We start from the raw sequence: 27,088 nt of genomic DNA on the forward strand, positions 1-27,088 counted from the left end.
GGTCGGCGTCAACCCGGAAGTTCGGGCCCCTAGCCGAGTTGGCTCCGGTCTCTACATTTGTCCATGTCTCTCACTCACGGAGCCGTTTTGGCTTCGTCAAACACAGCGTTTTATATTCTCTGATTGTAACGGACCTCACGTTGTCGTGTGGGGAATCCCGATGCTTTATTCACCAGGACCGAACTCCCCAAGCCAGCGTCTACCCGGATGGCCGGACCGTAACGCCGAAGCGGCCTTCACCTTGGCGTTCTTGTGTCCCACACACACGGAGCCGTTACGGCTTCGTCGGACACAGAGCAGCTTTCTTGTGACAGCAAAGAAAACAAACAAACTAAGTCTGATATTATTGTTTTATTGTGGAACTTTCACGGGTTCCCGTTAGTTCACATATAATGCAAACACACTGTACACATAAAGGCTTTGCTACTTTAATCGAATACATGTAAAATAAGCCTTTTACCATTTTATTTACTATCTATCTTGCTCCATCGAACAAGGTAGCTATTTATTCTTTTAATATGTTTGTCATGAAATCGTATTGTTTTATCGTGGAATGTCCACGGGGTCCCGCTAGTATGTATATATTGATGTTAAATATACATGCATGAACATGTCATCTCTTATTGCTTTATTGAACCCTGCAAGGACCAATGATCATAAAACAATTTCTTATAATGTATGGCTACAATATAGCAAGCAAGGATTAACACATTGAATTAGATTATATTCGGTTTTATTCAGACAATACATGCAATACAGGAAACGTCAAAGCGCTGTTTCCTGGTGTTATCGACCGTTGTGTGGTTGCAGTACAGTCACCCTGCCAAAGAGGGCGCCCATGTTCCCAATGAATGAGGCGCCGAGTAATGAAACAGTTTTCGGCACAATTGTTGCAAACGGTTCGAAGCCCCACGGGGCGCCATTCAGACCTCACTAGTCACGGACAAACGCCATCCATCAGCACTGCGTTAAAATGCCCGGTTGGGATGTGGCGGAAAGACCAGCGGCCACGATCACGTGACGCCCAATAAGAAGACCGGAAGCGGAAAACATTTTTGTTCCATTGGTGCTGCTTTATTAGTCATTGAAATAAAAGAATTGATGCTCACAATGTAATCGATGTACATTTTGATGTTATGTACAAATATTTTTTTTAAAAATAAAATAATGTGATTTTCCAGTTTCCGATTTTATCGTTTGTCAGCCTGTGACTTACCAGGACGAACGTTCTCATTGGTCAAAACCTGGATATCAGCTCGCGGAAATACTACCACGTGTACCAGACCTTGGACTGTACCGGTCCTGTGTCCACTGGTAAGTTTAGATGGACATCTGTTAGTATTGGAATACAATAATCAGTTATCCATAAATAATAAATTTGCATTATATGCGTTCGCATTACTCCAAAATTTTGTGAACGCTCAGTCGTGGCTGTGTTAGTAGCGATAGGTTTTATTACAATGTTCTTCAATCATGTCTCAGATTATACATAACCTCAATTTCAAGTTTCACCCTTATCACTCGATCTGACACTATTTTCACCTCTAAGACACTCTTAACTAACTCTTCTTTTAAAATGATCACTACTCCATTTCTCTTGACATCAACACCATAGTGAATTAATTTGAATCCTGCTCCTTAGCTTCTACACTTACTGCTTTTCCACCTGCTCTTCTGCACACGCAGTAAATCTTCCTCCTGATCATCAGGTCAGCCAACTCCCTCGCTTTTACTATCATAGTGCCACATTGAATGTCAGCATTTTCAGATCTTGGGACTTTCCTCTTCTCTTTCCGTCTGAGAATCCACTGATCACCTCTTCTTTGTCTTCGATGCCCTGTAGGTTAATGGTAGCTGTGGTGGATGTTTTGAACCTGGGCTACATGCGATCTAGTATAAAAATTCTTTAGATTAATGTTCATATTTGTTTTGCAAAGTTTTACTCTGGATGTCCCTCCTGCCATGACCCTCTTCATTTATCCGGGTTTGGGACTGGCCTACAGTTGATACTGACTTATGCCCAGTAGGGCTACTTTTTTTTTTTTGTTATGCCCCTTCCATTTCAAATGTCTTATTGTAACCTAAATGATAAAGGAAGTGATATTATGTCTAAAATGACTTTCACTTATTTCCACATCAGGCATATTTCTTCTCATCATGAATTCATCGCTGTCTCCCCGTGAGTCCGGACAATTCATAGCTGAGCGGAGCCAGGATGTGTTTGTGGAAGCGCAGGGAGTGCAGAAGGTGGCAGAGATTCTGTACAAGCTGAGACACAGTGACAGTCTGACTGCCAGTGGTTGGAAGAAGGCAAATCCTTTGGCTCCGGCACCAACTTCTGATGAGGGGAGTCATGCGATGTTAGTGTTGTGTTCAGTGGCAGAAAACCAATGTGACATTAAAGAAGTGCACAGTTCGTGTCTTCTTCCTGGAAAGAAGTGAATGATGTGTTGACATGTTGTCTTGAATTTTCCCAAAAAACATTTTTTAAATTAAATTAGTAAATATAGGCTATCCTATGATCATTTCTTTTGTAAGGCAGTGAATGTGAAACTTACATCCAGTGACCAACAATGTTCCAGTATTCAGCTGTCTGAAAAATCTTAAAAGAAAGCCTGCTAATTTGACTAATTTGCCATTTCAATTTCCATTATTCAAGACCTAATCAGTTTGCAGCTAATTTTTTCATTAGAAGACATACAGTATGATATACTTAGCGATATAGTGCAGGATCATTATCTCAGTTGCTGAATTAGCTCCAAATTGACAAACCAATAATGTAAAAATGATCTTGCATGTATTCAATGAGGATTAAAAAACCTGAAGAATATGCCCTAATAATATCACGTCATGAATCCCTTTTGGATTGTGAATGTTTTTAAGTATATTTCACTTATTTCTCTACTTTCTCTTCAAGTAAAACTTCAAAATCATGAGATTTAATTGTAATGGACTATGGTACGTTTTTAGACTATGGTATGTTCATCCATTTTTTTGAAGACTACATGATCACAACCGCCTTGTTCTCAGCTGCTTATCCACTTTCCTGGTCATGCTTCATATCAAGCTTTTCTGTCTTTAATATTGTCATTCCATGCTTTCTCGTGACATTTAAGACATTTTGGTGGAGCTGTCAGATTTCCAAGGTATTTCTGCTTTGTAGATAATTTCTGTTTTTCTACATTACAGGCCTTGAACTGGATTTTTGTGGTTGACACCATGAACTTTTCTTTTTGGCCAGTGAAAGAAACTCAACAGTGTGAGGTGACCTACAAAGGGACCACCTACACTGGATACATGACTCTGTGTGCTGCTATCACCAGAGCCTTGGATGAAGGTGAGAGCATCCAAATCAATGATGTGTGGGTGGGCTCAGCATTTATTGTTGGTTTAATATGAAAATACCTCTAAAGTACACAGAGACGTCATAGCCAATCCAAAATGTGGTGGGTAACATTTATGCAGAACAACATAACCTTAGACAGAAAATCAACCAGGTGCTACAAAAAAAAAAAAAAAAGCACTTTCAGTGCTAGAGAGACAAACATAAGGTTGTGTTTTAACTGTGTAATATGAAAGCTTCTTCTATCAGCTTGATCATTTAAAAGAGGGATGTATGTAGATTTTATTTTTTTGATGTCTCCACTTTTTCCTTCTTTCTGTGTGCTGTTGTCGTGTATTGCCTTTACGGGTGAGTCCTTTACTTTAATAGGAACTGTTTGAAAATTGCTTGTAGCTCTCCATGTACCTTTGAATCACTCATAATGAGCATGAACATCCCCACTTTTGAATCAATTATGTCTCATATGGAATAGTGCTCTCAGTATGTGGTCACTCTGGCCCTTGCAGTTACAAGAGATTATCTCAGAATAGCACAGGTAGCTTTTTCAAATAGAGGGTTGACAACCAATCAACCCTGTAGATCATAAAAAAATAGTCTCCTATGGAGTTTCATTTTATTCACATCAGAACTTGTTCTTCCTGTAATGTAAAAATGTATTTTCAGTCATGTTATTATGCAATCATCAGCTACCTACTGACTTAAGGTGTATCACATGGAGGTCCATGGAGAAATTGCAGCAACACTTGGGAAGATCGTCCCATCTTACAAAATGGCCAAAAAAGAGCATTGAAGATGAACCCTGCCCTGAAATGTCAGTCACCACCACCACCCAACAGGAGGCAGCTGACAAGACCCATGACATGATGATGACAGATGGACAAAAACTAGGATGGTACAATTCCACAGAACTGCATATCTTCCAGGAACATGTTGATGTTGTTATTCATAAAGAAGTCCAAAGGATCACCGTATGGGCCTGCTGGGCCCTGAAAATCCTTGAACCTGAAGAGATACGGATTTAGTACAGCATTTCAAGGCACAGTCTTGCTTTTTTGTGGCGAATCTAACAGATTTCTCCAGCAAATCATAAGCAGACTTGGGACCGACACTGTTCAACACAAGCAAAAGAGCTTTCTGAAGTTTCAGGTATCATCATCTGTGGGTTCCAACAAAGTCAATTTGTTGAGGTTGATAGGCAAGATGGTGGTATTTGTCTTTTGGGATGGAAAGGCGGCTCTGCTGGTGTGCTGACCCATAAAGGACTGCAACATTAGAAGACCCAACCTCTGAAAAACAAACAGTTTAAATAAGTCTATGCTCCCTCTTTACATATGAGCATGCATAACTTAAAAACTTGGCACAAAGATTAGTAATGCTGAAATAGCAGTAGCACATTATGTATGAAGTACGTGACGTGTTACTTGCGTACACACATTTTTGGGAAAAATTTGAATGCAGAAAAATTACTGATAAGGAAGTTTTTTTAAAAAAAAATTTTTCTTTGAGTAAAATAAAGGATGTGGATACTTGTTCCATCACTGTCCACAGGTATACCCATCACTGATCCAAAGTACTTCTCTCAGATGAGTATGGAGGAGTTGGCACATGTTCTTCGATCAGACAATGAAACAACCATGCCAATGCTTCAGCAGCGCCACCAGGTACTGGTCTGTGTCTGTGGTTGAAATGTTTTGACCGTATTCATAATTCAGACATTGTTTCAATAAATATACATTTTATTATTACTTATGTGTTAGAGCATTATATATTATTTTATGTTTAAAATTTTTAATAATCTTATTTGTGACATGTATAATAAGAAGCTGCTTCTGTGTGAAGTCAACCACTCAGCTTTCATATTATGTATGTAACAAAACAAACGCAATGCTTTCCAATGTAAAGACACTCATATATGGTTAGAGCAAATGCATGCAGCATCTCATCTCTGAGCTGTATTACATTCTTACAGAGTATGTAGTGTCAGATGATGTTTTGATTCCTTATATTTACAGTTGTGTTCAAAATAATAGCAGTCCCACATCACTAGCGAGATAAATTGCTGTTTTTGTTAGAACTTCAACTTCTACAATTAAAGTAAGTTTCTACAAGGTTTAGTAAAGGCATACAAAACCAACAGACCCATCAGGAATGACCTGCATGCTGCTGATTCTGTGAAACTAAGTCATTTACCAAAAGAGGTGTGTTCAAAAAAATATCACTGCGGAGTTCAGTTAGTAACGTCATTGATTATGTGGAAAAAATAGGTGTTAAACAGGTGGCCCTATTTATGAATCTAGGCAACTGATACCGCATATGCTGGCTGTGCATTTGTCCTTGAAAACACAGTAAAATGGGTCGTTCAAGGCTTTGGTCAGAAGAAGAGTGTTCTGACCAATGTTAATAGAAGAGGGGAAAATATATAAAGAAGTGCAAAAAATGAAAGGCTGTCCAGCTGACATATCAAATGCTTTAAAATGGCAGCTAAAATCAGGCAAAGAAGGAATAAAAAAGGACTGTTTGAATGGATCGGAGTATAACCAAAATGGCAAAGGCTCAGCCAATGATCAGCGCCAGGAGGATTAAAGAATATCTAAGGTTGCCTGTGAGTACTGTTACAATCAGATGATGTCTATGTGAAGCCAAGCTATCAGCAAGAAGCCCCTGCAAAGTCCCATTGTAAACCATGGTTAAGCAACTAAATATTAGTTTTAGATTCTCATGAAAGTTCAGTCTTCAAGCATTTCTTAGTTTATACTGTACAATTTTGAGTTTGTAAATAAAGATGCCCACATTCATATTATTATGAACATAACTGTATATATGACAGCTGTGTTAATACAGTAATACATAAATGTTGAACCATTACTTCTTCCAAGTTACATCTCTATTCTTTTAATGCATCCCGGCATTTATTTTGATGATATCTCAGTATAAATCTGTACACTTTTAATCTGCATTTTAAACTTGCTTTGTTACAAATGGAAGTTTTAATTACATTACTGTTATACTCCCACCATCATGAAAGTTTAATTTAAACAGATTTCTTATGCAATTTCTCTAACAAGGTTCTGACAGAAGGTGGTCGGGTTTTGTTAGAACACGGAGGAAGCTTCCGGAGTTTCATTGGCCAAGCCGGGAACAATGCTCGAAAGATGGTGGAACTGATCGTGGAGAAGATCCCCTCCTACAGGGATGAAGCTACCTATGAGGTTAGACTCCGACATGGTTCATGTTAAATATGTTGTATATGGACATCTCATGTCGCTGGGATAGGTTCCAGCAACCCCCGTGACCTGCAAAAGCAGAAGAAGTGGTTTGAAAAATGAACCGCATGTTTGCCAAATATTTTCCTGGCAAATTTTTATTGGTAAAGAATTAGCTTTTGAGTTTTTAGCACGGCAATGCATGCACTGCTTGGTTGTACCAATATTTAAATGTTGATGGAAGTATAAAACATCAACTATCTTAGAGGTACATAAGATGTGTTTTACGATGTGAGATAAATCAGAGACTTCGAGATTAATTGTGATGCAAGGGCCCCATCTTCTGGCCAAAGACAGTATGGCATTGCTATTTTAATTTGCAGACAGATACAGAAAATTGTATTCTGGGCACATGCAGTGATGCCTAAATGCTAGCTTTGTGCAAGAACTATATTATTAAAATAATTAAAATAATGGCCTAAGATTAAATTGTCAGGTGAATGAAAACCACATACTGCGTGATTAAAGTATGGCACAACTGTTGCTTCTTTTAGGGTATGAGAGTTTCTTTTTTCAAGCGAGCTCAGATCCTGGTGGCAGATTTCTGGGGCATCATGGAGGTGAGAGGAGAGGGGAACATCACTGACATGGACTGGCTCACCATGTTTGCAGACTACAGGGTCCCGCAAGCTCTCGTCTACCTCGGCGCACTACGATACTCTGATGCGCTGATGCAAGCACTTATGGATGGTGAGACAGAATTTGAATTTCAATTGATTGCGGCGTGCACATGCACTGTGTGTGTGTGTGTGTGTGTGTGTGTGCGCGTGTGCGTGTGTGTGTGTGTGTGTGTGTATACTATGCACCATGTGTTTGTCTACCATTTTTTTAGGGGAGCTGCTGAATTCAGGGGACAGGAGAGAGGTTGAGATCCGAGGTTGTTCGATTTGGTCTGTTGAGCTGATCAAAGATCATCTTTGCAAACTGGTGCAGGAGCGAGACGGACAGACGTGCAGCATCAACTCTGCAATCATTGACTTCTACCTGTGGCCTTATGCCAAGCAGCACCACAAAGAGATGTCTCACATTCCTATACACCACACACGCTGTGTTTACTATTGATGCGCTGTCTGATAGTACTACATAACAGTTTGTGGCACCTCAGTATGGATTCTTGGCACTCGTACCTTTCCTTGGCAAAAAGCCAATCATTTTATTTCTCAGTGCCAGATATACTGTTTATGCAAATCATGTTTTACTGTATTCAAAATAGGTGTCAAGATTTAATGTAGCTTGTTATTCTGTGTGGGCAGCAGCATTACTTGTCACTTACAGGCAGTTACAATGTTTACTTTTAATGTTGTACATAACCTCAAAGAGTGCTGCTGTAATGGAGGGCAAATGATTATATACTGTTTGCAACAAGATACAACAGTATTATGCAACATTTTGAGTTTTTAAACCAATGAAACTGAAGATAAAACATTTTTGATTTGATAGTGTATGTTTATTTTATAAAAGAAATAAATGGATTTTTTGAATTTATATTGTCTTTCACATCAGCACTGTTTCCCCTAAGAATGTCTGCACTTGTTTAACAGTCATTTTCTTTGTGTCTGCCAAGGTTCTTTGATGTTGGTTTGTTTCCCCCTTTAAGTGAGCAGAATTTCACAAAACTACATGGTGGCTATTTATGAAACTTGGTAGAAAAGACTTGCATGTGAATTGAAGAATCCTCTTAAATAGTAGAATGAATTCATACAAATGGACAGACAAGATTTAAGAAATGCTTATTTCTATCAGCATAGACTATCATTCACACTTACATTACTTTATTGATTGAAATTTAAGTTTTTGGGGGAGTTGAGCATAAATCAATACGTGAACACTGAATTGTGGAACAGAAACAGGAGGACACTTTTTTTTTTGTCAATAATATTTAACTCACATCGACCTGTGATCTGGTTCAAAGTAATTCCAGGTCTTTCCAATTCCAAGACTCTGTCTAAGAAATGTTTAAAGTGAAAACAGTATTTGGAGGTATTTGTAATATATGATTTTTTTAGGGGGGATGTTTAAAAGTTAGTAATATTCAGCATAAAATATTTAATATGTAAAACATGCGGATCCCCGAAGAATATAATAAAGGTGTGTGACAATGTAACAGATAGTACATTAAATTAATCATTAATACAAAACTTTTTTTAAATCTTAATCGTTTATTTATTGACATTATTAGTTTCCAGCCAAATACTCTGCAGTTAAATTCCTATTTTGCTTCTTTAAAAAAAATCTTTTTAACATGTTTGTTGTAACGAAGTAAAGAAAAAGAAGAAGAAACGAGTCCACCCATCTAGGAAGTTTATCGTTGCGGGGCAACGGCGGAGGTTTCCATGGTAACGGAGTTGCAAACATACGGCAGCAGGGACCAAGTCAGAAGCCTTGAGACAAACAACGGAGCGCAAAGAGAACAGAGATATATAACCCCAATATCATCCTGCTTCTTCCTGTAAAATGTAGAACTGGAATATTTTTATTTTCCAAAGTTACACCTCGTGGAGTCGTGAGCACCTTCTGACCACATTTTTGGGGGGCAGTTCAGCGACATGAGCGAGGTTTGCGTCAAAGTAGCGGTCCGTGTCCGTCCATTGCTGCCCAAAGAAGTCCTTCATAAGCACAAGGAGTGTGTGCGGTTGGTACCGGGTTCCTCCCGGGTGGTGCTGGATTTGGATCGAGTCTTCTCCTTCGACTATGCCTTTGGACAGAACGCCAGTCAGGAGGAGGTTTACGAGTCCTGCGTCCAGCCACTGGTGCGGTCGCTGGTGGCCGGATACAATGCCACCGTGTTCTGCTACGGCCAGACCGGCTCAGGGAAGACCTACACCCTGGGAGGGGAGAATCTGGGTGTGTTAATACATGATGCTAGATTGTTGTTAACTAACTATATACAGTATATATTAATATATATTAATATACTGAGTATCACCAGGCCTATCTTAATGTTAATTTCTCTTATCTATAACATTAATTTGATGACTCTCCTCTAGATGATAAGGGTGGAATTACTGAATATGTGGCCCAGGATGTGTTCCTGTTTCTTGGGGAGAAAGTGAGGAATGGTGATGGTGTAGAAGCTAAACTGCGGGTTTCGTATCTGGAGCTGTACATGGAGGAACTACGAGATCTGCTGGAGCTGCATACCATTCACAAAGAGCTGCACATCAGAGACGATGACAAGGGGAACACAGGTACTGTAGCCCCATGAAAAAATGTTTCTGACTGGTAAGCAGATGTGACAAAATTAGTATTTCACTCACAATTCCCCATTGATTACGTTAGGATTGAGCCCATACTTTAAAATTAAAAAAAAATAAAAATTACATGTTTTTTCACAAGAACGTCAGTTTTGTTACTTATCAAATTTCCAGCTATTTCTTTCTAACAAACCTGTTTAAAGATATTCTTTGCAGAATTTGAAAGGTGAACTTTGTTAATACACGGAAGCTGTGAGCCAGAAATGTAGTTTTCACCATTAGTATTTAAATAATTGAAAAATGAGATTCAACATCACCTACGTTGATGTAGATTTATTTTCCTCCAGGTGATCCAGGTAATCTAGGTAAGGTTAATTCTTCTTCCTCTGTCGTATGTCATTAGACCTCCAGCTCCGTTGCAGCAAGCCAGTCCAGTGTGTCACTGTCTAAGTCTATTAAGCCACAGTCTCCATTTGGTGGCCGGTATATGGAGCAGCTTGTAGTCACATGCTCCAGATTCTGTGGTGTAGCCCCACATTTGCAGTGGGCACTCTCTGTGAGACCGCACTTCTGCATTGCTGCACCAAAGCGTCCCACACTGGTCCTCAAGCGATTGAGGGTTGTCCACTCCTTACGGGGGAGATGCTGGCCAGGAACATCTATTGGGTCCTCAATGAATAGATGAAGCCGTGATGGTATGGCTGCCTTCCACTGTCGTATACAGCTGTGAGGTCCAGGAAGACAGCACCAGCCTTCTGTCCTGCCTTGAAGCTTTCCTCTATGTCGTAGCACAGAAGGGTCACCTGGTCTGTTGTCGACCTACCGCTACGAAAGCCAGCTTGTTCTTTGGGCAGCTGGGGGTCGATGACAGGGGTGAGGCATGCCAGGATGAGGCATTCCAGGAGTTTAAATGGAACACACAGGAGGGAAATGGGTCGTTATCCCTTAGGGTCATTACTTGGCTTGTTTGGCTTCGGCAGGGCAATCACCTTGGCACGGCACCAGATATTTGGCAGCTGTGAGTACTGGAGGCATGCAGAAAGGAAGGAACGGAGCCAGTCATTTGGCTTCTTGCCTTGATGCTTTAAGTACGCCGGGTGGACGCCTTCTAAGCCTGGTGCCTTGCCAGTCTTTAGGCGTTGTATGGCCAGATCCATCTCATGAGCCATGAAGTTGGTCGACAGGTTGTTGTTGCATTCTGGGGCTCTGAGCAGCTCTTGGACTCTTTCTGATGTTTTTCTAGTGAAGTCCTTGTCTGCATTGGGGAAGCGGCCATTACTCAGCTGGAGCGATGCGATGGAATCTGCGGTGATGGGGCATTGTGCTGGAATTGTTGATCTTCCTGTCAGTTTGTTCAGAGTCTGCCACCCCTGTCGGCTTGAGTGTGTGAAGTTGATTGATTCCACCATTTCAATCCAGGGTTGCCTACGCATGTCGTTCAACCTGCAGAATAGGTCATCTGCTGCTTTGTCCCTGCCTACAGTGGTTTGTGCTTCTGAATGGGCATGAAGAAGGTGTTCACATTCCTCGTCCTAGCAGGGAATGTGCGCTTGTGTACACCGCGGGGGATGTTTTTCTTGGCGGCGGCCAGCACCATAACACAGTAAGAGCCGTAGGCGTTGTTCAGGTTATTAGGGTGCGGGTGTGGTAGATCAGGAGCTGCCATGTTCAGTTGTTTAGTGAAGCCTGCCCAGTTAGCTTTCGAGAAGTTCCACCTCTTGTCATCTCTCCCTGGCACAGGCTGGACCAACGTTAGAATGGTGATGAGTGACGGAAGATGGTGTGACTGAGGGAACATGTCCAGGATGTGTCTCACAGGGAGGGACTGGTTGTTACGGCATTTCACAAATGCCAGGTCTGGATTGGTGGTGCTGTTCCATCGTGCAGAGAATGTGCATGGTTCCTTTGGGTCGTACAGGAGTGTGGCATCTAACGTGGAGGCCCGGTCTACCAGGAAGTCCCCATCAGCATCCGTGATGCTGTAACCCCAGTCTGTATGGTGGCTATTGAAGTCGCCAGTGTACACGGCTGGGGCTGGGACTTCTGGCAGGGACGATGGGATCAGTCTGCTGGGTGGTGGTTTGTAGACGTTGACGATAGTGGTGTCTTGTACTTTAGTGGCAATCCATTCGGTCTCTGTGTCTTCTGGGGATTGTCCAGTGGCTGACCAAGCCATGTCTTTGCGGACAAATGTGGCAAAGCTATGTTGTTTATTGGTGGTGTGGCCGGCTAAAATGTACCCAGGGAGCCTCAGGATGTTCTTGTTTTCCTGGTGTGTCTCCTGCAGGGTGATCACTGTCACATTGTTTTTGCTGGCTACTTGCTCAAGGATGTTGATCTTGGCAGTGGTGAGACCTTCGACATTGAGCTGGAGAAGCACTAGTGCTGGAGCTGTGGTTGGTAGATGTCGTGAAGACATTAGTTTCACTTAAGAGCATGCAACCTTGCAACTACTCTTTGGCTACTTGCAGGGGCGGCCACGTGGAGGCTGTCTTCTTCTGCCCCAGGTTAATTCTGGTGCAACTGCACTCACTTTTGGGTTTCAAGATGTTTTATCTCTCAGGGGGGTATGAGTAATGGTTTTCCAGAATCACTTAGAAATTTCCTAATGCAAGAAAATTTTAAGATATTAATAGATTATAGGTATTAGAAGTTATGGGTTGACTTACCACCCATTTAGAAAAGTGACAGAATCTTGATTGTGTGGTTGTGTTTGTTTTTTCAGTGGTGATGGGAGCCAAAGAGATGGTTGTTGCCTCAGCAGAGGAGCTGCTAAGCGTTGTAGAGATGGGCAATGCTCTCCGCCACACTGGCACCACTGGGATGAATGAGCACTCTAGCCGCTCTCACGCCATCCTCATGCTTCAGCTTATCCAGCGTTGCCCCAGCAACTCCTTAAAATTAATCAGTTCGTCCAAACTCTGTCTGGTTGACTTGGCAGGCTCGGAGCGAGCTGGAAAAACTGGAAATACTGGTATGCGACTTAAAGAGTCTGCTCATATCAACACAGGCCTGCTTGCGCTGGGGAACGTCATCCGTGCCCTATCCGACCCAGGTCGGAACCGTGGCCGTAACCGCTGCAACAGTGCATACATACCATACCGTGATGCCAAGATTACCCGACTCCTTCGGGATTCACTGGGAGGAACCGCTCATACGCTTATGGTTGCATGTGTGAGCCCTTCTGACCACAGTTTAACTGAGACTCTGAGTGTCCTGCAGTTTGCATCCAATACTAGGCACATTTATAACCATCCCACAGATAAATCCACACCTATTGACAACAAATCATGTCTCACAAATTGGGACTCTAGTGAGACTCAACATGGTGAGCTTGAGTATCAAGTACAAACATTGAGAGAGCTACTGAAAGAGAAGGAGAGAGAGGTAGCAATAGAAAGGGAGAGGACAGGTAGAAAACATGAAGAGGAACACAACTTCAAACAGCCCAGTCATATGATGATGTCTGATCCAGAACAGAAGGTAAAACAAAGTGAGCTATCACAATACTACATTTTGGCACAAGAAGCCTCAGTGCTGCTTGCAGACGTCTCTGGCTCCATTTCAAGTAATTCCTTCAGACAGCGATGGCAGGATTGGCAGGAGAGACTGGCTGCAGTGGATCACTCACATCAAGCTGAGACAAACTGTTCAGAGGACGATGGAGACCAACACGATCATGCCACCGTATTGACCCTCAAAGAAGAGCTCAGCAAATTCAAGGTAAGCCGATCAATACATCACTTCTGAGAATCTCTGTTCTGTCTGGTCCATCTTATGAGACATTCAAAGAAAAACTGCAGGGAATTCCACACAAGTGTGTGTTGCTGTTGTGGTTATTATTTTTTGATTATTCTTGTATGTTGTTATATTTGTTTATGCTGTTGTATTGTATTTGTGACCTGCAAGGGACTACAGATGCAAATGAACTTGAAGCTACAATCTGGTACGGTACATCAAGTCAAGTGGCAACAAATGTTTAAACTGTACACTGTCCCTTTCAAACAATTTAAAAATACAGTTAAAATGAATTAAAATTATTAACAAAAAAAGCAAAGAACAAAAACATATAGAGTCAAATAAATTTTTGGCTTTGAGTATTGTTTGTGTTGTTTGTGTTGTGTCTCTTCTGTCAAATAAATTGCACAATTTTTTGAGTGGGGAGAAATGAACCAACCTCCTCTCTCTGTCTGTGATTCTCAGGAAGCCCAGGCTTTGAAGCAACAGCTACTGGAGCAGAAGGATGCAGAGCTGAGACACATCCAAAATGACATGGAGACAATTCTTCAAGAGAAAAAAACTCATCTCCAGGCCTTACAAGAGGAAAGGGACCGAAATCGTATAATGGTGAGAAGATTCCTGAGTGTGTCTCTCCAGTAATGATAGTGCAGGTCTGTCATTTGCAGTTTAATTGGGAGGCTGCTTGGAAATTTAGTGCAATTTCTGCTGCATAATACTGTGTGAATTCTTTCAGACTGAAAAACTGGTGGACCAAGAGATCATCATCGGTCATCTTAGCAGCCACCCCCTGACCGTTGGGGATGGTACCCCAGAAGCAGCAGTTGAAGCAGAGACTTCTGGGAACGCAGGCAAGAGACCCCACAGTGTCCCTCTTATCAGACACAGCTGTAGACACGGACCCACCAGGAGGGTAGGTAGTTCCACTGAATGCTGTGTGTGCAGAATCTCTTGCGTGATTAATGATTTTACAAATTTTGAATTCTATATCTTATATCTTTTTCTCGTCTTAAGATAACTTCTAAGCAAAGTTTCTGCATTTATTAATATATGCATGTCTACACCTATGATTATAGATTCGCACCAGTCCTCCAACCTGTTCAATGGACAGGATGATGGCAGCCTTTAAGGTGCGCAGTAATCTCCTGCTGGCTGAGTCTAATGAAAAGAATAAGGTTTACTGTCCATTCATTGAGCAGCAAACAGAGATTAAAGACAGGGATCAAGAGAACGAGGTGCAGGAGGACGCCTTCGTTGGTAAAATGGAGTTAAGGTAAAATGGTGACACAACTTCCGACAAAAAGATAAGAGCTGTGGGCAGTATGTAATCATCAGTAAAGTCCAGTTGAATCATCAGATGTGAATGTATTCACTTTTTCTCTTTTAGTAAAGTTTGCATGTGCATTGCAGATGTAGTGTGTATCTCAGAAATACAGCAAGAACTGAATTTAGTTTCACACACAAAAAATTCATTCTGAAAATAGTTTTTTTTGGTTAATCTGAAATTATCATCCTAATTATATGTTGTGATGATATTCCAGGCATTCTTTGAACCGAACATGGACCAGCCAACAGAACACAGACAAAAACACTGGAACATCTAATGGAAGTCATTCAGTTCAACAGTCTCAAAAAGCCACAGGTAAAATTTTCAAAAGTCAAACTTTCTTTATTTGTCATTATACACATACACAGACAGTACAACGAAATTTCAAAGGCCAGATGGGGTGCTATTCCAGAGCTGCTGCACCCCGGGCGCGCCGCCACTACGGTCCAACATGACCTAATATTACGTAGATGCATGTTGTTGTTTTTTTTCTGATAATGGGGGAAACCAGAGAACCTGGAGGAAACCCATTCAGACACGGAGAGAACATGCAAACTCTTCACAGAAAGGCCATGTTGGAAATGATGGGGTTTGAACGCCTGACCTTCTTGCTGTGAGGCAGCAGTGCTAACCACTACGCCACCGTGCCGCCTTTTGTGTCCTTTTGTTTTGATCATGGAATGCTGACCTGTTTCAGATCTCTTTTTAGTGACTTTATAGGGAGTTAATTTAAATAGTGAAAAAGCAATTGTCACTACATCTTCAGATTGCAAGGAACCAGGAACCAAGAGAATCCATGTTGTGCAAAGCCCTATGAAGAAAAGAACAGGAGCCTGTGCTATTCAGAGAATGATCCGAGATCTGTCAGTCAATATATGCATGAAGGAGGAACTGATCAAAGAGATTGACAAAACTGGTAGGATTTTATATGACATACACAAATGTAAGTTGTTTTTTTGTGTCACATTTAAACTAAGGACTTTTGGGTTTCTCATTCTTCTTTTGGCTGAATTTGGACAACAGCATAACAGTAGTGTCATCATTTTTCAGTCCTTTGAGCAAATAATATGTGAATCATGATGTCATTTCTTCTTTAAACGTTTCTATTTATTTACCATTGTTGTTCGCAATGTTTACATGTCTAAATGTGTGTGTCTGAACTGACAGAAAAGAAAACGCAGGCAATGGTCAGATATGGCAGGTACAGCACTAACAGCAGAGAGGCTGGCGTGTTGGAAAGGTTGTCTATGCAAAGCCAGCAGGTCCAAGCAGAAGTGTTCCGCAGCCTCCAGCACATGAGAGGGCAGAGAGCTCAGCTCCAGACCAGTCTGAAGCAGCAGAGGGAGAACAGCAATGATAACCAACAACTTTACAAAACCGAGGTTGACTGTTTGACTTTTGTTAATTGATTGAAATAACAAAAGAGATAAACACATATTGTGTTAACTGTTATGTCGTATGTGTTGATATGAATTTTTAAAAGCCTTTCATTTGTTTGATGGCACAAAATCATCAAATGTTATTGTTTTTAATCACTATGATCATCGACTCTTTCTGGTACACACATAAAAATTTTGTGAAGATGCACTAGTTAAGCATTTTGTTAAAGAAGGGTAGAACAATTACTTCTACTAACATATCTTTGTTTTGTCTTTGATATTCCTTCTTTATTATAGCATTAATGTCTAACTAGGTTAACTGAAGGTATCTACTTTTCCATTTACAAACTAGTCTTTTGAAAAATCCAAAATCTTACGACACTCAACATGGGAACATTATCAGGAATCATCAAAGGAAAAGGTAAAACAAATGTGTGTGACATAAATCCTTTGCACTCGTACCCTCATCCTATAAAGTCTCTGACCTTTTTTTCTCTTACTATTCTCCTTGTGTCTCTTTGTACTTCCTCATAACTCCAGCAGCTGCATGAAGATACTTGGCTGGAGGATGAAGAGGAGCGTGTGCTCCAGAGGAGGGCAGAGCTCCAGGTGCTGGAGGAGGAGCTGAAAAGGAGAGAAGAGGTGCTACTTCACAGGGAGGCCTACCTGCAACAGAAAAACAACCTGGAGACAAAGAAGCTCCGTTCCAGTCAGGTCAGCACACGTACTGTATGCACAAACATACACATGTGATGGTGACCTGTGTGGTTTTAAATGAGCTTTTCATTGTGCCTCTGCTGAGATAGCTTAATGATACAATTACAAGGTGGTAATAACATTCATGAATGAGGACAACCTGCAGAGTTTTCTTTTTTAAACGATTTCTTTTCAGGCTCTGAGTCGGGACCTGTTACGTTCGTCAATGCAGTTGGATTCTCTGGAAGAGCAACTGCGGAGAAGCAGCACTAGAAGGCAGTCTGAAGGAGTCACCATAAAAGAACTGCAGGAAGAGAGAGACATGCTTCAAAAGAGAAGAGACATTCTAGACGCCCAGCTAAAGGACAACAGATTGCTTACTGCGGAGGTCAGAACAAAAAGAGCACTGTCTATATAAATGTAAATGTGGGTGATATCCACTGACCTATTATTAATCCTCATTTCATGATGCACTTTATTGTTCATTAGTGCGCCTCTTTTTTCTATTTGTGCTCCTTGGGTACTATATGTTTTCATGCAGGAGGAGAATTTAATTCTTCAGCTGGAGGAAGCCATTGAATCTTTGGATGCAGTTCTTGAGTTCAAAAACCGCTCCATCCGAGACAGACAAAAGAAGCTGTCAATCACTGATTCTTCCCCATGCCAATCACAAAATGCTGAATCCACCCATGTCATCAGGAAGTTGAAAGAGCTTTCTGCACCTGATGCGTCAAAGCTGCTGGTTAAATATTTCAACAAGGTAAAATAAAAATCAGTACTTATATTGTATACAGGTAGTGCTCAACCTACAAACACAAGCTGAATTGTTCATAAGTTGGTTTTTATTCAAGTTCAATCTACAATTGAAGTAATTTAAATGCTGTTACCACTGTAAACACGAAAGTACTATTTCTTAAAACTTACCAGAAACAATAACAGGACATAAAAACATTTTCAAAAAATACAGGTCTAGGTTGTGTCACGTTAAGTCATTCTTGATTATATGTCACTTTTCATAAAGAAATACACGGAAAAATATAATTCAAGTTTACGTCATTTCACTCTACTTCTTTCCTCATGTTCTTGAATGCTTCCCACTGTGTACTTAATTTTCTTGCTGTGATTACTAATCATATATGAATTATATTAATTTCCCTCAAAATGTGGTTGCACTAGTTAATACTGTTTAGATCATGATTATCTCTAATCAACTTAATTATTTTACATGATTCTTTATTTTTGTCCACATGAGGGAAGGGTAAACAAACATACATTGTTCATGCAGTATATTTGCAGTTTTTGGGTTATAAAATGTGTTTTTGTGTCCTTTATGTCATAATCAAACTCCACAGGTCATTTGTCTTCGTGAGGTTGAGAATCAATTAAGTTTGCATTGTGAAGAGTTAGAGCTCCAAGTTGGAGAGCAAGAGGTGATGCTGAGGGAGATGGAGATGGCTATGCAGCGCCTGACCCTGGATGCAGACCGTAGGCTCACTGAGCAGCACCGAGAGCATCAGAACAACATCCGGCTACTTCTACAGAAAATTAAAGGTGAAAATATTTCGATCAAAATAGGAAAAATTTGAAATTAAATTGTAATGTTATTTCCACAATATTTGTACAGCAACTGTTTTATGAATGTGGATATTTAATTTACTTTTTTCATTGTGTGTTTGTGTGTGTGTGTGTGTGTGTGTGTGTGTGTGTGTGTGTGTGTGTGTGTGTGTGTGTGTGTGTGTCTGTGTGTATATGTGTATGTGTGCTTGCAGAGGATGTTTCAGAAGAAGCACAACAGGCTATCCAAGACAGACTGCATCATCTGGAAAGAGAGCTGTTTTTCTACAAATCCTCCAGCCGGCAGCTTAAAAAGAAACTCAAAGAGTATCTTCATGACACGCCACACATTGCTGATCAACCATCAAACTCTCTAAAAACCATACAAACGCATGATGTACAGATCTGCACTAGCCTAAACAAACCCAAGATACACAGTGAAGAGGCCCAGACCGGTAACAGCATTGCAAAAACATACACTAACATACAAGCCGAGCCAACAGAAAAGATGACACACAGTGATTCCCGTATGAAGAGACATTCACAGCAAGTCTCTTGCCATTCTTTATCTTCTGACCTCCAAACATGTAAGACATATGCACCGGAAAGTCCTCAGACACACACACAGTCCCCGAGGGAAGGAGCTGGGGAGAGGTTACAGATGACACCAGTCCGTTTGTGTCTCAGACAGCTGAAGCAGATCCCTCCACCTGACCTGCAGGTCTCTGGTGTCGCCACAAGGAGGCGCCAGTCGGTTATGGACACCAGCACTGAATCAATACTCGTGGACTCCATAGAGGTTCAAAGGAAGAGAAACCAATAATTTTGCATACCTTCCTCAATATTTTGTTGCTTTATGTATTTTAGTTGCTTGGCCTGTTAGTTATCTGTTATTCTATGCATATCAGCTTTCAGCAGCATGTACAGCAGAATCCATGTAGGAACCAAAAAGCAAAGGGAAATCTGTGACAATGATACCAAACTTTCACTGAATATGAAAATACCTGTGCTCCCACCATCTGAAAGAAATTGGGAAAGTTTTCATGCACTTTTACACTAATTACAGTAATTTATTTAAGGATCGAATGACTTAGAGTTAGCTAACACGTGTCCATAATACTGTTAACAGATTTTGTGAACTGAAGAGAAAAAAATGTCTCTGGTCAATCTTTACTGTAAACTAGCTTGTTTTCTTGCCGTAACACTGTTTTCCTTGCTGGTCATCGAGTACTCTTGTCATTGCAATGGTCTGACAGTTCAGAAGAGAGGCTGTTGAGTTGTCAGCTGATGAATAAATTGTGCAGAGAACTATTTCTATTTTTCAGACTTTTGCTTCAGCTCTTAGTAAATCCTAATACAACATTCTTCGTTCCATGTCTCTGTGGTTAAAAGTTCTTATTCTTGACAATTTTTTTTTGTGATTGTTAAAAATACTTGTTAAAATATCAAATCAGTTCAGTCAATAGCATGATAATAAGCATCTTTATATGTTTAGTGTCAGAGTGGGGTGTCAAATACAAGATGCACTTTGCTGTTATTATTTCTCAAGTTATGCGGCTCAATTTATGTTCCTCAGCACTAAAGCTATTCATTAACTGGTTGTATGAGTTTAAAACTCACGTAATATTATGTGTGTCAATCATTGTTTTGATGAATATAATCCCACTGTTCAATGTAAAGAGAAATGTCTTGTCTTCCACCTTTAATTTTTTGATCTGTGTAGCACTAAAAGTGACCATATGGCAAAATATATGTATTTCACAGCAGTGATATATAAGGGGCTGTAATGTTTTTACACACTGGAATTTATTTACATGTGCAAAGCATACCATTTGTTAAAAATAAATATCTCTTCCCAATACAGTGGCCGTTGAATGTATGTATCTGTGAAAATCAAGTAATTTAATCAACCAAATCATTTTACACAATTGGCTAGTAAAAAGGATTGACTGTCACTCATCTCTATTCCAAGAAGAGATATAATCATTACTGGCCTGGCCCCCTTTGGCAAATCCTTAAGTCAGAAATCTATTTTACTTTTGACCCCTTTTTTAAATTTGATCATCACATCAATAAATAGACTAGTTACTTTAGAAATATTACAAAAGTCAAGGCAATGATCAAGCTACCACTGTCAGCCTCTGACCTTAAATGTATCATTCACAGCTTTATTTTTTCCATCTGGACGTGTCAAAACTGTTTTGCCTTGGCTAAGCTTCAGCTGGTCCAGACTTCAATAGCTATACCGTACTTTTAACAGGAAGACATTGAAAGTCTCATGTTACTCCAAATTAAACTCTCTACTGGATGTCTGTCAAATTTACAATTGACTTCAAGATTATTAGGACCCCTAATCCATGGATGGCTGGATGGATGGATGGATGGATGGATGGATGGATGGCTGGATGGATGGATGGATCATCCAAACAAGCAAGCCCAAATTACATAGTCCTCACACATATTGAAATATAGAATCAACACAACCAATGGACGATAATATATCAATGAAATCTAAATCCATCATCATCCCATTGTTTTCTAGGTGTCACTACTGTACCTATTTAATGCCAGGTTTGTACTTTTTGGCCCCGTCGGGCTGCCGTACTCCGCTCGTAGCACTCCAGCCCTGCGCGACCGACAGTAGCTGTACGAACACATTTAACTCCAGTCCTCCACAACTTTTCCACGGAGTCCTGCCGTCTGAAAACAGACCAGATCGTGTATCAAGAAGACAAGGTGATTGTGAGTCCACTCCTGTGGGTTTTACCTTCATTCCTCATTACTTTTACACTTGTTTCTGAGCTAACTGCCCGGCTAAGCGTGGTACCGATACCACGGCTAACCGTGTACTGCTATGTAATGCTATCTTATCTGGCTGTCGCTCTGCAGGTGGAATCGCATTAAATGTGTCATCACTACTGACTGCTTTAATTAAACACACTCGCCATACATGTGTTAAATAGGACTGCTGACCTTTCGTGTAAAAACGGTCAGACTAGACCACAATCAGATGCTTCATCATCACCGAGGTTCAAGCCGTCTGATCCCACTGTGTTGCTCTTCTGCCACCAGTTGTCATTCTCTGTTCAAATGGCATCGCCTGCGATGATCAACGTCCCCACCACCGCCTCCCGCTTCGCCCTGCTCCAGATCGACTCGGATTCGGACTCTGAAGGCTTTGAAACAGGGAAGACTAGCACGAAAGGCTCCTCAGGGAAGCACCGGCAAGGAAAAGACGGAGCCGCCGGGGTTAAAGCCGCTCACTGCAACGACAAGAAGAAAGACAAGAAGAAGAAGAAGAAAGAGCAGCAGCAGACTGAGGCCAACGAGGTGAGCTCCAGGAGCATCTCTGCATCCCATTCACCTCACCTGCACCCAGCACTCATCATGGCAGCTGTCTGCAGACCAGACTTCCATCTAGATGTAGAAATACTTTTCATATCAAATTCCATAAAAGGGTAACTCAGTGTCCTTTTCATGAGAATGTAGTGCAGGTAATGAATTTGTGCCTTGAACTCACACCTTCTGCTTTGCGTGTAGGTTATGATTTGTCTTATCTTTTACATATTTTTTAAGTACAAATGGGAAGTTCGCTGGTTTGCTTCTCAATGGGAATTTGCAAACTAATGTTGCAGTTTTGGATGATTGGTCTAATTAAATACAAGATGTTTGTGGGGTATTTGCCGATTATTTTTTAATTTGGGTTATCTAAAGTGATTGAAAATTACAGTCATTGAGATATTAATTGTTCACAATGTAAAAAGTTCGATATACATCCCTGTTGCATTTGTGAAAAACACCTATGTAACCTAGACACACAGACAGTAAAGAGCCCACACCCACTCCAAAAACAGAATCCTTAGATACAGACATATGATAAGTGATCATAAACCTGAGAGAAAACAGATATGATAGAGCTCCACAGGAAACTATAATCTAGCTGTACTTTTTGTTCACACATACGCTGACGGCATCTGTAGATAACAGTATGGTTCAATAGTAGTTCATAATAGGAGTAATAATGGTCATGTAGGTGTCTGGATTGATCTCTTATGTCTCTCTGTATCAGTTACGTAATTTAGCATTCAAGAAGATTCCTCAGAAATCTTGTGCCCCGCCTCCTTGTATGACCCTGTCAGGGATAGCGGGCGAGCTTCTCACTCCTGCTGCAGTGGATCGCAATACACCTTCAGAGGGCTGGCAGCAGTGGAAACAGAGGGATGAACAGGTCAGTAAACGAGTGGCAGCTTAACCGTTCTGTAGATGACGTTTTACCATTCATTACCCAATCACAACCTTCATACCAAGAAAGTGTGGAGCCTCTGTAAAACATAAATAGGTAGAATGTGATCATCTTAAAATCTTGCTTGACATACAGGCAGCTGAAAACAGATCAAACTCAATTTAACAAGCATTCGTCCTTCTTCAACTTGTTTGCAAAATGTTTGCATTTCAGAAAGGAAAAACTCTGGGAAAGGTGTAGAATGCTCAGTGACACCTGTTTATCTTTATTGTATTTCCCTGATAATAAAGCGTTACCAGTTGTTTAATGGTTTAGACAGGTGTATCATGTCAGTCTCAGGTGCATTCCTCATCTGTTTCCTTCCTGCCTCCGTAGATGACATCCGAACTTTATGAAGCCGACTTGGAAAAAGCCTTAATTTTAAGTAAACTGGAGTATGAACAACATAAACAGGTAAACTGACTTACACACACAAACACACACCCACAGACTTGTCAGAGGAAACAACTGTGTTATCTGTTTGTAGGCTGGAAGCCCCTGAACCTGAATCTCCTTTTAGTTAGCTCCTAACTGCTTCTAGCTGCTGCCCACATCCTGTGGTTGTAGGCTGTACCTGTAATGTTGTCCTGATTTTCCACAGATCACTGCTTATTCCATGATGTTATTTTCCAAACAGTGACAGGATTCAGGAAGTGAACTAATAATACAAGTTTGCTAAGATAATGTCAGGGGTCCTTAAGGAAGAAAAAAAAATCTTGGTAAAATCAAAATGGTGGAAATGCTGTGGTGCCAAATAGAATATACAGCACTTTTCAGTATCCATTGAGCTATGGCTTCACATTTTGTGTAATTAAATCCAAAAAGGACAACAGTGTACGCTTATTTTTTAAAATCGTATTCAGCCATTTGTGTTAAAAAACAACAAATTTGGTCATGACGATTTGCTTTCACTCGGCATCAGAACACAAACGCACCCTCTCCAAAGTCACGAGGAGCGAAAGAGGGCGGTGGGAAGAAAGATAAAAAGAAGAATCAGCAAGCAAAAGACAAAAAGACAGTTTCACTCCAGGACTTCCAGGCTGAAGGCAATGCAGGTAAGAGAAAGATTTTGAGCCATTTCATTTCATCCAGGCTCCAGAACAATATTTAAGCAGCTTCGTGTTTGCTTTGTCTCTACAGAAGTGTTCAGTAGGAAACAAGAAAAAGAGGTGAAGCTTTTTTTCATTTTTTTGTCCCTAAAGTCATTATCTGTGTGATTTAGGAAAGATATATTGATTACCTCTAAATAATATGGAAAAGAGTTCATTTGGGTTTAAATCTTAGGTACTGTATATTGTGACATTTCCTTGCTGTAACACTGAGCTCGTTTCCATCCAGGAGACGAGAGCAGGAACATTGGGAGTCGGGCAGGAGGAGCGTTTTTTTAACAAACTGGAGGATGATGTCAGTCGAATTATCCAACAGGAAAAGAGACGCGAGCAATACAGCAACAGCCAGGCCCCAGAAATCAACACCTCCACAGAGCATGAACCGGTGAGTAGACTGGATGGTACATGAAATTACATAATTGTATACATAAAATTTTACACGTTATATTTTGGTCCTTTTATTTGGGTTGTTAGGGAAAGAGCAGAAAAGTAATACACATTGACAAAGAATTTCCTTTTCTTGACATTTTTTTACATATAAAAGTTTCCATTGCTGATCATCAATAGTCATGAGACTAGAATGCAGTGAATTATGGATAAATTAAAAACTTATTGGAGATGTGAGATAGGACAAACTCATTTCTTGTGTTGTCTTGGTCTTTTTTTTTGGCTGTATTTTGTTGAATTTTTCCCTAAAAGTGTATGTCTCCCTGTCTTCAGTTCCGCTCCACACTCTATGTTCAGGTCACTCATTCTGTGTATGCAGCTGTCTCTGATTTCCAGTGATTGAATAAATGCAGAATTTAAAAGTATAAATTTGTCCTGATCTGCTTTCCCCGATTTTCTCTCTTTTAGGACCCCAGAGCAGAGCAGCTGAAATATGAGCTGGAAAAGAAAGACCAGGAAATTGATAAGCTAAAGAAGACTATCACACAGTGGGAGGTCAGCTAACACAAAATGTCCTGGTCTGTCAGAAGTGTGCAAAAAAAATTTGTATGAGAATATATGTATATATTTGTAGACACATTTCTTTCAACTAGAAGAAGGACTAGAAGGTATGGTATCGTGAGTCATGGTCATATTTTAAGTACAGCAGCGTACAGCTAACCGTCAGTTTTTGTTGTAAGATCAGGATGAGGCTACAAGCCTTTTAACTGGTAAGCAGGTAGCTGGAACCTCGCTTAAGTTAAAGTCGAATATTTGTATTATGTTCACCTCTCCCATGAACTGGAGACCTGCCTTTAGACATTTTGGTAATTTGTTTTTTGGCTGTTTAAAATATTGAACATTTAACTTATTCTCAAATGACCAAATTTATTAGTTGAGACATTAAATCACAACATTTAAAACCTTAAGTTGGGTTTCTACAGTATAGAAAAATACTGCAGCTGTGGATATGAGTATTTAATGTTGTCAAGTAGGCTTTGTTTCTTCATTCAAATACTTAACAAAAGATAGTATTGGTAGATGCTACCATGCACCTTACAATCTGCCAGAAGGTCCAGGCACATGGTCTCAGCTGTGTGCTCAATCAATTTCTTTTCATCAATAAGCTTTTATCAACCTATAATGAATTGCCCGTTTGGTGATAGATAGATAGATAGATAGATATATTGACGCTTATTATATTGTGCTTTTTTCTTTGGAAAATATATTAAAGAATGAACATTTAGGTATACTGTATTTTTTATCAAAGTTATTATTTCAGCTCTTAAATTCTATATATTATTTTAGCAATTACATGGAAAAACAACTTAAGCATCACCTGCTTCTCAGTTACCTTTCCATAGGCTTGTTCTGCTCCACCTTGTTCTATTTAACCCTCCATGGTCTGTTGTCTTTGTTTTTTTATCAGGAAGGCTTTTTTATGCACTTAGTCAAAACAAAATCTATATTTTCCAACCTTTCATTTTCACAAAAGAACATGATGCATATGGGTAGAAAGGTTGATGGCTTATCAAATCGATCAAAGCCAGCATGTAACACCTAACATCACACCACTCAGAGACACTTACAAATCTAAATCAGCGATGTAAGCAGTCTTTAAATGAGAGGTCAAACCACTATCAATACTTACGGTGGGTCATAACACCAGAGGACATTACCAATCACTTTTATTTGAAGAGAGCCATGAATGATATCCAGTTCTCCATTCATCACGGATGAAGTCATTCTCTTTGTTTGGAATGGATGGATGGATGGAAGGATTTAAACATATAATAATTATAAATAAACAATAATTATGCTTGTGTGTGAGCTACATCTGCAGAAGTAGAAAGTTAACATTTAAAAAAAGATTTTCTCTCGTCAACCCTGCAGGGGAAGTACAAGGAAGTAAAAGCGAGAAATTCCCAGCTGCTTAAAATGCTCCAACAGGGAGAGAGTGAGTCAACCATCACACACGTTACAGAAACACTGCTTTACTTTCCATCTCTTTCCTTTTTGTCAGATTTTTTTTATCATGTCTATGTTCTCATCTGCAGTGAAAGATAAAGCAGAAATCCTCCTGCAGGTAGAAGAACTACTTCATATTAAAGAAGAACTGTCATCACAGGTGAGTGACAATGAAGTAGAGCTTACAGGAGGAATGGGGGGAGCATTTGTATGATTGTGTGCATTTGATTATTTAGGTAACATTACTACATGGTGCTCTCGAACAAGAAAGGTCCAAAGTGAAAGGACTGCAGACAGAACAACCAAAACACCAGGTAAGATTTCAAATACATGAAACCAGATCAGTTTGAACTGCTGTCCTACATTATTCTGTGATGTGATTCATTGTGTGGAATTATCTGTGTATTAGCTGACATTCAATGGAATGTCTGAAAAGTTTCAGCTTATGTTACATCCCCAGCACAGAAGTCCAGTCATAAGGACGAGAATTTGGTTTAATACCAGATTATATAATAATACTAGAGTTTTCCAGATTGTAATTTTATTGACCTTTTAAATTAGCTGACAGAAACACTAACTGTACAGTACTTCTGACTAATTGTGTTCTCTATGGGCTTCTTGGTTGACAGGGAAACAAGAAAGGGAAGAAAGGCTCAGAGACGGATCCATGAAAGGCTCAAAAGAAAAATACCTTAAAACAAAATAATGAAGAAAAACAAAAAAAATGACTGATTGCAACCAGGGTTGTTTTTTTTTTTAGCTCATAATCCATAAAAGAATAATATGCATGCAGGTGTAATACAGACATG

At 40.2% G+C, this 27,088-nt stretch overlaps 3 protein-coding genes across 4 annotated transcripts; all 3 read left to right on the forward strand.

Annotated features, from left to right (window-relative positions):
• Nucleotides 1-1,187: 1,187 nt before the first annotated feature.
• qng1 (Q-nucleotide N-glycosylase 1) lies at nucleotides 1,188-8,091 on the forward strand. The gene is made up of 7 exons (XM_068311308.1): nucleotides 1,188-1,314; nucleotides 2,141-2,344; nucleotides 3,188-3,337; nucleotides 4,892-5,004; nucleotides 6,409-6,552; nucleotides 7,101-7,296; nucleotides 7,439-8,091. The coding sequence occupies exons 2-7, from the start codon at nucleotides 2,158-2,160 to the stop codon at nucleotides 7,666-7,668; spliced, it is 1,020 nt and encodes a 339-aa protein (XP_068167409.1). The 5' UTR covers nucleotides 1,188-1,314; nucleotides 2,141-2,157; the 3' UTR covers nucleotides 7,669-8,091.
• Nucleotides 8,092-9,152: 1,061 nt separating this feature from the next.
• Nucleotides 9,153-19,437, forward strand: LOC137592551 (kinesin-like protein KIF27). The gene is made up of 14 exons (XM_068310815.1): nucleotides 9,153-9,450; nucleotides 9,594-9,794; nucleotides 12,526-13,523; nucleotides 14,004-14,147; nucleotides 14,275-14,451; nucleotides 14,615-14,811; nucleotides 15,080-15,180; nucleotides 15,632-15,823; nucleotides 16,018-16,247; nucleotides 16,785-16,958; nucleotides 17,137-17,328; nucleotides 17,482-17,700; nucleotides 18,293-18,491; nucleotides 18,710-19,437. Exons 1-14 carry the CDS (start codon nucleotides 9,153-9,155, stop codon nucleotides 19,315-19,317), a joined length of 3,930 nt encoding a protein of 1,309 aa, XP_068166916.1. The 3' UTR covers nucleotides 19,318-19,437.
• A 1,654-nt stretch (nucleotides 19,438-21,091) lies between these two features.
• On the forward strand, nucleotides 21,092-27,045 carry gkap1 (G kinase anchoring protein 1). Of its 2 annotated transcripts, none has more exons than XM_068311478.1 (12): nucleotides 21,092-21,230; nucleotides 21,567-21,824; nucleotides 22,564-22,722; nucleotides 23,113-23,190; nucleotides 23,699-23,831; nucleotides 23,917-23,945; nucleotides 24,115-24,270; nucleotides 24,741-24,827; nucleotides 26,205-26,268; nucleotides 26,369-26,439; nucleotides 26,516-26,593; nucleotides 26,909-27,045. In XM_068311478.1, the coding sequence occupies exons 2-12, from the start codon at nucleotides 21,585-21,587 to the stop codon at nucleotides 26,948-26,950; spliced, it is 1,137 nt and encodes a 378-aa protein (XP_068167579.1). In that variant the 5' UTR covers nucleotides 21,092-21,230; nucleotides 21,567-21,584; the 3' UTR covers nucleotides 26,951-27,045. The 2 variants fall into 2 exon arrangements, with proteins under 2 accessions (XP_068167579.1, XP_068167578.1); XM_068311477.1 differs by having other exon boundaries at nucleotides 21,095-21,236.
• Nucleotides 27,046-27,088: the final 43 nt, after the last annotated feature.

This window comes from Antennarius striatus, chromosome 3 (assembly GCF_040054535.1).
Source record: "Antennarius striatus isolate MH-2024 chromosome 3, ASM4005453v1, whole genome shotgun sequence".
Classification (NCBI taxonomy): Eukaryota; Metazoa; Chordata; class Actinopteri; order Lophiiformes; family Antennariidae; genus Antennarius; species Antennarius striatus.